Genomic DNA, 14,256 nt, shown 5'->3' with positions numbered 1-14,256 from the left:
GTGGATTCTTTGTGGATTCCATTGGTCTGTCATTATGCTAATTCTAAACTGTCTTGTTGACTGTAGCTTTATAGTAAGTTTTGAAATCAGGAATTGTGAGTCCTCTAACTTTATTCTTTTTCAAGATTGAGTTAGCCACTGTGGATCCCTTAAATTTCTATGTAAATTTTAGGATCAGTTTGTTAATTTCTGCAGAAAGGGAAGCTAGGAATTTGATTGGTATTTTGTTGAATCTGTAGATCAAATTGGGGAATATTGCCATCTTAACATTAAATCTTTCTATCCATGAACACCGGATATATTTCTATTTGTTTAGGTCTTCTTTAATTTCTTTTAGCAATGCTTTCTAGTTTCTTGTGTACAAGTCTTTCACCTCCTTGGTTAGATTTATTCCTAGGTATTTTGTCCTTTTAGATGCTGTTGTACATGGAATTGTTTTCTTAATATCCTTTTTCAGGCATTAATTGCTGGTGTATAGAAATAAAACTGACTTTTGAATGTTGATTCTATCCTGCAACTTTGTTGAATTTGTTTATTAGCTCTATGTATTTATTAATAGCTTTCTTATGAATTCTTTGGAATTTTTTGTCATTTGCAAATGGAAATAGTTTTACTTCTTCCTTTCCAGTTTGTATGCCTCCCCGCCCCCTTTCTTTTTCTTCTCTAATTGCTCTGGCTAGAACTTGAAGGACACTGTTAAATAGCAGTGGTGAGAGTAGGTATCTTTGTCTTGTCCTTGATTTTAGAAGTAAAACTTTCCCCATTGTGTATGATGTTAGCGCTGGGTGTTTCATAAATACCCTTTATAATGTTAAGATAGTTCCCTTTTATTTATAGTTTTCTGAGTATTTTTATCATGAAATAGTGTTGGGTTTTGTCAAATGCTTTGTCTGCATCAGTTGAGATGCTCGTCTTTTAATAAGTCATTTCTAAGTACGAATCTGTTATGTCAACCTACTACTCAAATTTTATTTATACATATACTAAACTCAGTAACATACTCCTCTGGCCTAATTTTTATGCTCTATATTTCATTCAAACTAGGTTCTTCACTACTTTGGTAAATAGAATAATGGTCCCTCAGAGATGTCCACTGCTATTCCCTGGAATTTGTGATATATTAGGTTACATGTTAAAGAGTAATTAAGGTTGTATTCAGCTGACCTTAAAATAAAGAGATTATGCTGGATCATCCAGGTGGGCCCATTATAATCACAAGGGTCTTTTAAAGTGGAAGAGGTAGGCAGAAAATGACAGTGAGGGGCTATGTGACTTTGGAAGAAAGCCCCATAGAAATACAACAATGCTTGCTTTGAGGATTTGGGCCAAGAGCAAAGGAATGTGGGTGGCCTTTAGAAGCTAGAAAGGACAAGGAAAGGGATTCCTAGAGCCTCCAAGAAGGAATACATTGCTGCCAACACATTGCTATTAGCCCTGTGAGAGCAGTGTCAGACTTTGACCTACAGAACTGTAAAATAATAAATTTGTGTTGTTTAAAGCCACTAAATTTATGGCATTTGTTTACAGTAACATTACAAAACAAATACAACTACCCAAGCATATTTTATTCTAACATTTATATGTTGGTTTATTTCTCCAGGGAAACTCTAAATTTCCCTTAGGTTATTAAAAATTGTACTCATTATTCAAGGCCCATCTCAAAGGTTCTTCAACCACTGACCCTTTCATTCTTCCACACACCTTATAGGTAATCTCTGTCCACATATACCTAGCTTCTCTCCTGGTTTCTCTCATGCTTTTTTACCATTCTTGTGACATCTAACAATAATACAGAGTCTTAGAATATTTTTTTAAATTTTAAGTAAGAGTTTATTTGAGCCAAACTCGAGAATATATTATTTGGTATTGACTTTATTAAAATTTTACCCTCGTTTAAAAAAAATGGTCTGATATCTTGATGTGGTTGTGTATCTGCATATGTCTAAATTTGGGTTGTATATGTAAGATTTTTGCGCATTACATAGTTATACCTCTAATTTTAAAAAATTGGAATCTTATCTTTAATTTTAGAACAAGAGATAGGCGACTTTATCTTACTCAATTCTTTCTATTGAATAGAAGTCTGTTTTGCATATGGTAAGCAATCCATATGTGTTTGACTTACATGTACTGTGGATTAGGTCCTATAATTTAAATTTACAAACCAAAACATTAAAACTTTATAGGGGAATTCTTCTATCTATATACTGAGGGTGTTACAATTAAGTTGTTGTGAGGCATATTTTCAGTTTATAGAAACCATAGTTATTAAAACTGTGATACTAAAGTTGATTATAGCATCTCTATGCAGATTTTAAGCAAGGCCAGATTTTTGTTTGTTTCTTTTCATGGACTTTAAGTACAGATGTATCTGAAAATAGAGATATTTAATTGCTTCTCAAGACTCTTGAATCTTGATTTATCATATTTGTCTATTTCTATGTTGAAATGATTTTTTAGAAGGATGGTACTACAGACATAATGTTTCTTTTTTAACTAAAAATGTACACCTTGGAGATTGGTCAAAAATAAATATTTACAATATAAAAAAGTTTAATTCCTTTTTTTTAAGATTTTTTTTTTTTATTGGGGAAGGGGAACAGTACTTTATTGGGGAACAGTGTGTACTTCCAGGCCTTTTTTTCAAGTCAAGTTGTCCTTTCAGTCTTAGTTGTGGAGGGTGCCGTTCAGCTTCAAGTTGTTGTCCTTTCAGTCTTAGTTGTGGAGGGCGCAGCTCAGCTCCAGGTCCAGTTGCTGTTGCTAGTTGCAGGGGGCGCAGCCCACCATCCCTTGAGGGAGTCGAATCGGCAACCTTGTGGTTGAGAGGACAGGCTCCAACCAACTGAGCCATCCGGGAGCTCAGCGGCAGCTCAGCTCAAGGTGCCGTGTTCAATTTTAGCTGCAGGGGGCGCTGCCCACCATCCCTTGTGGGACTTGAGGAATTGAACTGGCAACCTTGTGGTTGAGAGCCCACTGGCCCATGTGGGAATCGAACCTTCAGCCTTAGGAGTTGGGAGCACGGAGCTCTAACCGCCTGAGCCACCGGGCCGACCCATAAAAAAGTTTAATTCTTAACGCTGATTCCCAATGTGAAGAAAAAGCAGTTTTTCCCCTAATGATAAGAAAACAAGTTTTGTGGGAGAAAAGAAATTTCAGCAGAACTGATGTTCTTTTTTTATATCATTTTTGCGTATTTACTGAATATGATATTTGTCTTGTAGAATGGAGATGTGTGCATTTCAATTCTTCATCCACCTGTAGATGACCCACAGAGTGGTGAACTGCCCTCCGAAAGGTGGAATCCTACTCAGAATGTCAGGTAAGGGGTTACATAAGGAATAATCTGGTTTTTAGGTGGTTCTTAAGATTGAATATTATCTTTTAACAAGTACAAAAGAATGCTTTTTACACTTGGTTGTTTCATCTTCTGTTAGAGCTTTAAGTAGCATGTAAGTATCATTTTGAAGAGTTCTATTTATGGAGCATCAGTGCATAAGTTAGTCATTTCTCTGTGGTCACCTTGGAAGAATTTTTCTGTCTGAATTCTTCCTCTTTCATTGTCTTAAGTTCCATCCTATGTCTTTGGATCTCATGACTTAGGTGTTTTGGATTGGTTGCTTCTTTATTCTAGGATTCTTACTATTTTTTTGCAGAAATGTCCTAGTCTTTACAAACTGAAAACTGACTTTACATACTGCTTTTAAAAGAGCTTCCATCATCTGTTGTTTTTTCTTTGTTTTATTAATATATATGTGGATATTCTTATGATTTGGAAGGCTTGTATATTTCTTGTGATTTCCTTTGATTATCTGTTGATTGATCTGTTGCTCTATCTATCTAGATGATGGATATTTAGTCATCTGTTTCTTTAATAGTATTCTATATATGTTGCGGTTGGTCACATGAACATCGTGTACAAGTTTTTACATGTATGCATGTTTTCATTTCTTTGGATATATACCTGGGAATCAAATTACTGAGTCATATGGTAACTCAATGTTTTACTTTTTGAAGAACTGCCAGCATGTTTTCATGGCTACACTAAGTAGTACATTCCCACCAGCAGTGTGAGAGAATTCCAATTTCTCCACATCTTCATTAACATTTATTATCTGTGGGTTTTTTTGTTTGTTATAGTCATTCTAGTTGGTGGACATGGTATTTCATTGTGGTGTTTGTCGTCAATGATTTTTTTTAATTTTTAATTAGGAAACAGTGTTTTTCTATCATGTCAAGTCGTTTTTCAATCCAGCTGTGGGGGGTGCAGCTCAGTTCCAAGTCAGGTTGTTGCTTTCAATCTAGTTGTGGAGGGTGCAGTTCACTGGCTCATGTGGGACTCGAACCTGCGACCTTGTTGTTAATGAGCAACACGCTCTAACCACTGAGCCAACTGACCACCCCCAAAGATTTTTTTTTTTTTAACGTAACTTAAAATTTTAGAACAGCTTTAGATTTTCAGAAAAATTGTGAAGAAAGTACAGGCAATTTCCATATACCCTGCACGTGTCAGTTTTCTTTATTATTAACATCTAACATTAGTATTGTTCATTTATTAGAATTAGTGAACCAGTATTAACACATTATTATTAACTAAAGTCCATACTCTTTCATATTTGCTTAGGTTTTACCTAATGTCATTTTTCTAGTCCAGGATGTCACGCACAATGCCACATTATGTTTACTAGGCATGTCTCCTTGGGCAACTGTAACAGTTTCTTAGACTTTCCTGGTTTTTGATGTCCTTGACAATTGTAAGGAGTACCAATCAGGTATTTTGTAGAATGCCCTCCGATTGGGGTTTTTCTGATGTTTTTCTAATTATTAGACTGGGGTTATGAGTATTGGGGAGGAAGACCACAGAGGTAAAGTATAGCTGACCCTTGAACAACACGGTTTGAATACAGGCCCATTCATACATGGAATGTTTTTCGATAAATATACTGTTGGCCCTCCGTATCCCTGGGTCTTGCGTCTGCAGAGTCAAGCAACCACAGATCAAAACCAGTATTTTCAGGAATGCACGGATTCAGAAGGCCTACTGTCTGCATTCGTTGTTCTGCACCTTTTTATAGAAGGACTTGAGCATCCACAGATGTTGGTATCCATGGGGGGTTTTGGAGCCAATCTTCCGTGGATACTGAGGGACAAATGCAGTTAAGTTTGGGGGGAATCAAAAGTTATACATGGATTTTAGACTGTGCAGAGGTCAGCGCCCCTAACCCCTATGTTGTTCAAGGGTCAGCTGTACATTTTCATCATGTTATATCAAGGCTACATACTGTCAACATGACTTATCACGGTTGATGTTAATATTCATTACCTGGCTGAGACTGGTTTTAGGGTTTCTCCATTGTTGTCAGTCTTTTCCCCCTTTTAGTCCGGTACTCTTTGGAAGGAAGGAAGTCATAGGTGCAGCCCACACTTCAAGGAGTGGGGAATTAGTTCTTCTTGAGGCCAGGATATCTGTATAAATTATTTCAAATTCTTCTGCACAGGAGATTGATCTGTTCTTCCCATTTATTTATAAAATCGTTTTGTTAATTTTTAATGCTCTGAAAGCTAGTAACTTGATCAGGATCTCCACTTTTGTCAAAAGTAAAGAATTGGAATCTTTCTAACTTGCAGGAGGATTTCTTACCCAGTTTTTACTAAGTTATTTACTTCACACTTTCTGAGAAGTGTATCCCAAAGAGTCTGTCTGTTCAAGACATATCAAATAACTATTGATTATGCTGGTTACTCATCCCTTTAGGTACTTTGTCCAATCCAATATACTTAGAAAGGATAGAGAAAATAGATATATTTTGGATTTCAACACGTTGCCAGTATATTTTTAAATCAGAAAGTCAGTGACTCCCTTTTTTAATTCAAATATATGTGTTGATGCATCTCACCTTGACAACCATCATGCCTCTGAATTCTAATTCTCAGGTAGATAGATCAGGCACGGAGCTTTGCCGTAAGTTTATTATGTTTATGAAATAAGGAATCACCACATATTGCCTATACTGTCTGCTTTACTTTAATGGGACTCTCCTCACGAATGATGCATTTCTTAGTAATCAGAGATGGAATAAATGAGTTCGTTTTAATGAAAATATACTTTAGCAGCCCCAGTCTATACGTATCTGAATTTATTGTACTCTATCACATACCAGAATACTCCTTTCTAAACATCACTCTGTGCTTTTAACAGAATTATTTATGAAAAGGGAAAAATAGTTGGCTTTCTTTGTAATTTTCTGTTTTGTACCCCTGATGTTTCATCACCACTGCGCAATGCACTATAGGAATATATGGGAGGTATGCATTTCTTCTGTAAAGGGCAATTGTGAAAGGGAGACTGGAAAAGGAGAACTGATGTGATACCTCATGTACTGCTGTGGACATGGACACATTAGTTTTAAGACCACTGCTTTACACAGGATCTTTTATGATCAGTAGCAAAATAACTACTTTTTCATACCTTATGTCCCTTACACATCAATCACACAATTGTGGCTGGTTATTTGAACCTTTAACCTTACTTTATTTTTGTCTTCTCCTGCATAAATACACACAGACACACAGACTGTATTACTTGCCATGTCTCAGCTTTAAATATTTTGAATATTTTTTTCTTTTAAGATGGACTTGTTTCTCACTTAATCCAGTCTCTTGTGGGCAGGGAGCTCCTCTCATTCTAACCTGCCCATCTAAAACTACCTGGCACTTTGAGTACCAGCATCATTTGGGCCCTCAAGTCACCTGAGCCCGTTTAGCAGCATTCCCTGGACTCCGCCTCAGGGATTACCTGGCCTGCTTTTCTGTTTAGAGGCTTCACAACCAGCACTAATTACCCGCAGATTGCGCCTTTGGTCTTCATACACAGCTCTAAAAGGTATATTTGCATTGGAAATCATTTGTTACTTTTTTGGACTTTCTGTCTCTTAGCTCCATGGAATCACTGGATGTTCCTTCAATGTGTTTATCTTGGGAGTGAGAGAGTGAATGGAGGGTTTTGGTTTGTGAATTTCTAGGGGGACACAGAGTGTTTTGTTTGCCTTGTGGAACCACCTCTGCCTGGAACCCCCGGGGTGGTGCCGAGGAACTCTGAAAAGTCAGGAAAACACTATCTAGAGTGGATGTGAAATACTTTCTCTCTTGTTTCTGTGTTATTTGTTGTGAGGCAAGGGATTTCTTAGACTTGTAAATTGTACATATTTCTCACAGGTCATTTATGGCACTGAAACATCAAGCAGCAAGATTTGAGTTGCCGGGTATTTTCCCTGATATTCTTTTGCTGCTAAATTCTCTCGAGTCAGCAGTTGTTAGACTGAGGGTTCTGAGCTCCATATCCAGTTTATGGGTGGCTGTAGCAAGACAGCAGTGGAGGTGGCATAAGGTTCAGCTCAGCCTGTGGTAAGGTCCTGACTCCTGTATCTGAAAGTGGTTCCATGTTCACATGTGTTTGGCCTTCTCCGTGACCACCTGCTCTGGTCTTTCATTCAGCACCTCAATGAGCATAATTCAGAAAATAGAGTTGTACATGGAAAGTTTCTGGAACCTGAAGAAGTGTAAGGCATTTCAGTTACCTTTAAGAGCCTAAGTCAATTTTTATCACAAGACCTAGTGTATAGTGAGAGTTGGCAAGGAAAAGGTGTTATGCTACAATTATAGGCATCCAGATCATCAACCAACTAGAGTCCACTAAAGGCTCAGTAGTTCTCCTCTTAGAGGAAGCAAACAGACTTTCTGTAAGAGCCACAGCCCTTTATCCATATGCCCGGGATTAATTTTAAGGGTGTGCGAGTTCCTTATGGAATTGGGATGTTTTTAAGGACTAGGTGTTAGTCAGCAAAGAGTAGAGTTGTCTAGTCTTACCTATAAAGCCACTGAAAGGGCAGGGAGTTAGGAACTGCCCCAAGTAGTGGGTGGCAAAGTAGTCAAGGTCAGGGGAAATGGTTCCAGCCCTGTTCTTCCTGGGGCTCCTCTAAATCCCGTTCTGAGCCAGGATGATTTTATTTGCTCCCTTGATGTTTGCACATTAGAGCCCTTTGCACTTGATTTGCCATTTTCATTCTGTGCAAATACATACTTTGTGTATTTTTATATTTTTGTATTTAAATCATATGTTCTGATTTTGTGTTTTTGTGTATTTTAATCTGAGACCTTCATTCCTACCATGTGTTCTAAGGGACGTGCCAGTTAGCAGCAGCTCCAGGACTGCACAGCAGGGACCGTTACATTTGTTAGTTGCTTCACCAGCATAAAGAAAAATTATTTGTAATACGTGACCCATTCAGCTACCATATTTTCCCAGTCATAACAGACTTTTTTGCCACATGTCCTCTTTAAATTCTTCTCCCATCTTGAAATCGTATTGAGGACTGAGTTTCAACTAGGCCATCTTCTGGTGTTACTGGTCTGTCTTTTGAAATAATGTAAATGAGAAATTAAAGGACCCAGGTCAGCTAGAAGGTTAGGCGCTGGGCTTTGCTTCTCCATATATCAATTTCCATCAAATTATGCGAGGCCTGTAAAACCTGAGTCTCAATCAATCAGTAGCTCTCTCTTTTTCTGCAGCTCCATCTATGTGTGAGAATGTGTGTTTTAAGAGTCAAGTAAATTTAGGTTTTTAAGAATGAACCCTTTCTATTTCACATGCTGCTTGGAGGTTATGTGTATACACTGGAGGAAAAATGCCAATCTTTAATTCTGCAAAATTCCAAACTTTTCCTGCTTAGTTTCCAGGGAGACCCACAAGCCAAGTCTTATGGCTTTGTGTGACAGGACCAGTTTTCTGCGCTCCCTGCTAAAGTTATACTTGTGGTGACATAGTGGGTAACAGAGAAAGGGGCAGACCCAGCTCACCGGCTACTGTCTATATGTTAAAAAGGGGCAAATACAATTATTACACATTGGGTCAAATATGCCTAATTCTCATTTCTTATTTCCCTTAAATGTTTTAGTTTTGTTGGTTTTTTAAACATGTCCTGGCTCTGTAGAACTTTACAACTTGCTAGTTGGCTATTTGCTAGTGAGTGTGTGTGTAATTAGTTGGTCTTCATTTTCTTTGGGTGTTTTTATTGTTTACAAACTTATTTTATATTCAAAAGAAGATAGCTAAACCATCTCTGACAAAGATACTGAAGCAGGCAAAAGGAACCTGAAGGCTCCGAGGAGTGCTTTTCCTATCCTTCTGTCTGTACTTCCTTTATCCTCTTAGCATTTTTCTATTTTGGCCCAGATCCTCTGTCTTAAAAACTCCTACCCATAGCCCTTGCCCAGGCTTAAAGTGGGGGTGGAGCGAGCACATTTATTTCTGGGAGTATCTCTAACTCTCGGAATGGTGGTGATCATGGGAATTGTGCAGTAAGTTGAAAACACTTAAGAACTCTGTCCCTCATTTGTATCCCAAATTCTTACTGGTTGAGGTCTGTTCTTTATTTTCACATGTTGACACCACTGGATTTGGACAACCAAACCTGTTCTATACCTACAGTACATAAGGGCAATGGAGTTTTTCTTTATGGAACTGAGAGTCTGTGGATGGGCCCTCAGAATCTATTCTGCAAATCCAAAAAATGTATGCCCAAGTGCCACAGGATTGTCTAAATAGACAAATGCAACTCCATGTTATTGCTAAAACCCAGAGCTTCATTTGGAACCGTGAACTTAATATGGATAGAATGAGACGAAGAAAGAGTGTCTGTTTTCCTGATCCTTTCCCTTGTTCATGATCTGCAGGAAACCAATCCCTTCACTGGGCTTGAATAATCTCTACATTGGGCGATATTTGATAAGTTTCATTATTTGGTCCTTCTTTCCCTTCTTTTCACCTATTGTTAACCCTCAGTACCTTCTGCTTTTTGTTTTTCTTCTGAAAAAGTAAAATAAATGAATAGATTTTTAAACACTGAAACAAACAATAACAAAAGATGGCAACAAAGAAAAGCCTGTTTTATACATTCTGCTAATAATGCCTTAGCAGCTTTTGAATTCTATAAAAATAGAATACTTAACCTTGCAGAGTTGTTTACCGTGCTACAAGTGTAATGCCTGTGTTAAATTATTTTGGTACAAGGGTAGGCAATTTAAACTATGTATGACATTTTCTCCAAACCTTTCCAGTCATGGAACATAGGGAAAAAATGGAATGATAGTATTTGTAGATCACAATGTAGTAAACGGAAGGTGCTTCTTTGGCCAGAAAGAAGTTCATGTTGCAGAAGCTCAAGTGGTTCCTGGTCCGACCTACCCAACTGCCTGAGGGAATCAATATAGGCATAATTTACCTGTAGCCCATCCACAACCTACTGGTTGGGAAGTTTTGAATAGGATGTTGCTTTTGAATTACATTCTTTTGAATTGTAACCTTTGAGGAAAAAATACCAATTCTGCTTTGTTCTATATTGGCTTTGTTACAAGGCAGGCTCTCACCACTTGGTGACAGAGATGGCTACCAGCTTTAGGCTTTCCATATCAGTTGTCAATCCAACAAGAATAAAAATTGCCTCTCTGCTGTTAGTTTGGAACCATCGTATTTCCCACCAGGATTCTGATTTGCCCCGGCTTGGGTTGCATGTATATCCCCAAACCCATCATCATGACAAGATGGATAGAATCCTTTGGCCAGCACTTGCTGGTATGTCTACTGCTCTGGGTACAGATAGATTGTTTGTGTGAAGGTGTGGCATGATGGTGAGGGAAGGACATTTAAACCCACCTGAACCAATGGAATGGATTCCCTGTACAAAAAAAGATTCTAGATTCTGCATTCCAGACGAAGGGAAGAAGCAAAAGCCTGCTGGGTTAACTGTTATCACAGCCCACTATGGTGCCTGCGGCTACTGAAAGCATCATGTTTCAATTTAGGAGGACATGGTAGAAGTGCCTTCTTGTTTTGGTAGAAGTGGATGATTCACCATTTTTTAAAATTGTATTTCCCAATATAGTATTTTAATAATACACACTGTGTTAAGACATAAGAAAATCAACTTGGTGAAACTGACTCGTGGGAAAATTTTCCTGATTCAATTAATGATTCATCTAGACGTGGCTATTTAAACTTATTTAATATTAAAAATTCAGTTCCTCAGTTGCACAGGCTACCTTTCAAAGTGCTCAGTGGCCACTGTAGCTAGTGGTTACCATATAAATACCACAGATTATACATTTCCATCATCGCAGAAAGTTGGAAGTATAGTGCTGATCTAAACCATTAAAGCTGTTTTTTCCCCTCTTTATACCACACTTTGTCCTTATCCTGCTTAACTTTCTAACAGGTTTTGTATGTTTTCTTCTGAAGTAACCCTTTCGGAATTTTCTGCCTACATTTTTCTTTGGCTTCTAGGATGTTATGTCAGCCCATTTCCCATTATTGGCAGTGATGAGTTTCTTTGAATCTTTTTAATGCAATTTTTGGAGACATCCAGAAGGATCTTGGCAGGAGGGACAAGGAGTTATTCTTAACCTAATAGAAAGGTGTGTGTGTGTGTGTGTGAGAGAGAGAGAGAGAGAGAGAGAGAGAGAGAGAGAGAGAGAGAGAGATTTTAACTAGATGGGGGTAGTTTTCTTTAAAAGTGCCTTTGTCATAATATTGTATAATCACATAACAGAAACTCTTTACCCTTTTTAGGAAAAGGTTTCATCAAATCAAACATCTAATTGCCTGGTTCCCTCCCTTTATTTTTTGCTTGGGGCCAGGAGCAAAAGGCTATTTTGCAACAACACAATCTATAACCTCGCACCAATGAGAAAAGGTAGAGAAATTTAATTTTTCCTCCCATTATTCTTTTTACGTACATGCACATAGCTTTTAGGGGGAAAAAAGCCTGGGAATAATCTGGAATATTTTGGAATATTGTGCTCTTTCAGTTATTTTATCTAACAGAAACTTTATTCCCCACGATTAAGGTGTCTAGTTTTTTATCTGTGGATGAAAATTGCCTATTTATATCTCCCACGAGATTTAGAAGCCCTGGGAGCTCAGGGATGACATCTAGGTTGTTCACTGTTGTACACCGAACATCTCACTTTGTGCCTCTGGCACATAGTAGGTACTTAGTAAAAATTTCGAATAAAGATTTGTTATTCAAAGACTAGTTCTTTTTCCTCTATTTTCCTGTTTAACTATTTCTTCCCTTAAAAGTATGGAAAAGAAATACATTTCTATGTAATACTGTTTTTTAGATCTTGTCAGCAGCCACGATTAGAATTGGATGTATGGAGTAGCATCATTTTTACCCTCTTCCATGAAACGATTGCCTTGAAGCTAAATAAAATTGCTTTTCTTCTTCCTGTTACCCTTTTAATTTTTAAAATGCTATTTGAAAAACTTCCAGACCTCCACTTTTTGCAGATTGGAACATATAGCCAGTTAAGACAGTGCCTTCTACAGTTTTATGCCCTGTAAGAAGATCCTATGCTAGACTCACGTTTCCTCTGCTTTTGTCTCCCAGCTAACTGAGTACTGAAAACAAAATTTTATGATACTCTATTTCCATTTCCCTAAGGTCTCAAATATTGTAGTCTTAAATTTGAAAGAACACTTTTGAATCCTGTTAATATGAGTATTTGCAGCTGACCCTTTTTTCCAATTTCTAGGACTATCCTGTTAAGTGTAATCTCATTGCTTAATGAGCCCAACACCTTCTCCCCAGCCAATGTGGATGCTTCGGTTATGTTCAGGAAATGGAGGGACAGTAAAGGAAAAGACAAAGAATATGCTGAAATCATTAGGTAAGGTGCTTTCAAGTCTTTATACTTAGAACCAAAGTAATGTCCTAGAACCAAGGCAGGAGGTTAAATTGGACTTCCATTGCTCCCAATGAGATTGATTGTCTGGGAGGAGATTTGTGCCTGAGCCCAGTGGGTTTGGCTGTTGAGAGAGCACATATGAGGTCGCACTCCCACAGCTCGGAGTTCCTGGGCCAGGATTTTTGGGTTCTAAGCCAGTCAGGTTTACAGACTTCCTCCTCATCATTTTAGGGATGATTAACTGGATTTCCACATGCCCATTAAGTGTAGCAAGCGCCCATGGTATTCCAGACATTCCAGGTATTTTTGTTCATGATTTTTATTAACGAAGCCCCGTTGTTTACTGGCCTTTGTGACTAGAGCAGCAAGTATCTTCTGGGTGTCTTCACTATCAGCAGCATCAGTATATGGTTTAACAGAACCCTAGAGTAAGAATCAGGAGACTTGAAATCTACTCCTAGCTCTGCTACACTTCATGTGACCTTTTATCAGTTAACTTTTTGGGTCTTTAGTTTTTCCATCTGTGTAAAAGGAAAAAAAGTAGAAGGCATTAGGTTCTCGGTCATATCCTAAGTAGGACATACGTAAGGTTTTCATAATAGTACCCAGTGGTGTCCTTGGATTGTACTAAATTCAGTTCTTACAGTTGTATTTTTATACCCTTAAAATAGAGTCCCAAGGACAGTTCCAGCACATTATGTGCATAGGAGTTTAGTAAGCACCAGAACTTATATAGTCTCCCTCTCTATAAATCTAGTCAGCATGATACAAATAAGGAAGATGAGCAAAATAAAAGAATTACTAGATAGTGGCAAGTGGGACAATGTGAAGGAGATGGCTGCAGTTTGTCACAACAGGCCTCCTCAAAGGTGATATTTAAGTTCAGGTCTGAGTGACAAAAAGCATGATGCCTGTGATATATATTTAAAACACCCAAAACCATGCAGAGAAATGCATGTCATCTGATAGCTGAATAATATAGATCAAGCAGTTCTCAAAGTTTTCTGCCCACTGGAAACACCTTTAGAGCACCCTTCTAATCCACAGCCATTCAGTGGGGTTACAAGGCTAGAATCTGGACGTCTGTGTTTTGTTTGTACCAGCCGCCTAGTATATACCAAAGATTGAAGACAGTTAGTGTAAATAGTAAGGACCTACAGAAATTGAGAGGAGCGCGAGTGGATTGAGGATTGAAAGATGGGAATGCTTCGTGAAACAGGATTGGGCCTTATGTTCAAGGAAAGGTAGGATTTAGTAAGTGACGAATGCATGAATATTCCCAAGATACTTGCATTTCTTTGAACATTTATTCACCAGCTTTGTGTCAGGTACTCTGCTAGGTCATTAAGGAGCCTTTCTCCTGGGGGAGCGCCTTTGTAAACAAATGACTGACCATGTGATAAGCACAACTAGAGAAACTTAAAGACACAGTGGAAGGAATATATAATGCTATGGGGTTCCTAGGCGAGATAATTAAGAATTTTTCAGGTAAAAAAAGGAAGGGAAAAGCCTCTT

At 38.0% G+C, this 14,256-nt stretch overlaps 1 protein-coding gene across 1 annotated transcript in view; it reads left to right on the top strand.

The window, feature by feature from the left end:
* UBE2R2 (ubiquitin conjugating enzyme E2 R2) overlaps positions 1 to 14,256 on the top strand; it is an 86,177-nt gene that overhangs the window by 70,624 nt on the left and 1,297 nt on the right. Inside the window, exons 3-4 of the mRNA XM_019734336.3 lie at positions 3,222 to 3,319; positions 12,589 to 12,723. Of these exons, the coding sequence (XP_019589895.1) occupies positions 3,222 to 3,319; positions 12,589 to 12,723 (233 nt within the window). The remainder of the gene's footprint in view (positions 1 to 3,221; positions 3,320 to 12,588; positions 12,724 to 14,256) is intronic.

The sequence above is a fragment of the Rhinolophus sinicus genome, chromosome 16 (assembly GCF_057876585.1).
Source record: "Rhinolophus sinicus isolate RSI-liver-muscle chromosome 16, RSI-T2T, whole genome shotgun sequence".
Taxonomy (NCBI): domain Eukaryota; kingdom Metazoa; phylum Chordata; class Mammalia; order Chiroptera; family Rhinolophidae; genus Rhinolophus; species Rhinolophus sinicus.
This window is presented reverse-complemented; position numbering and strand designations above follow the sequence as displayed.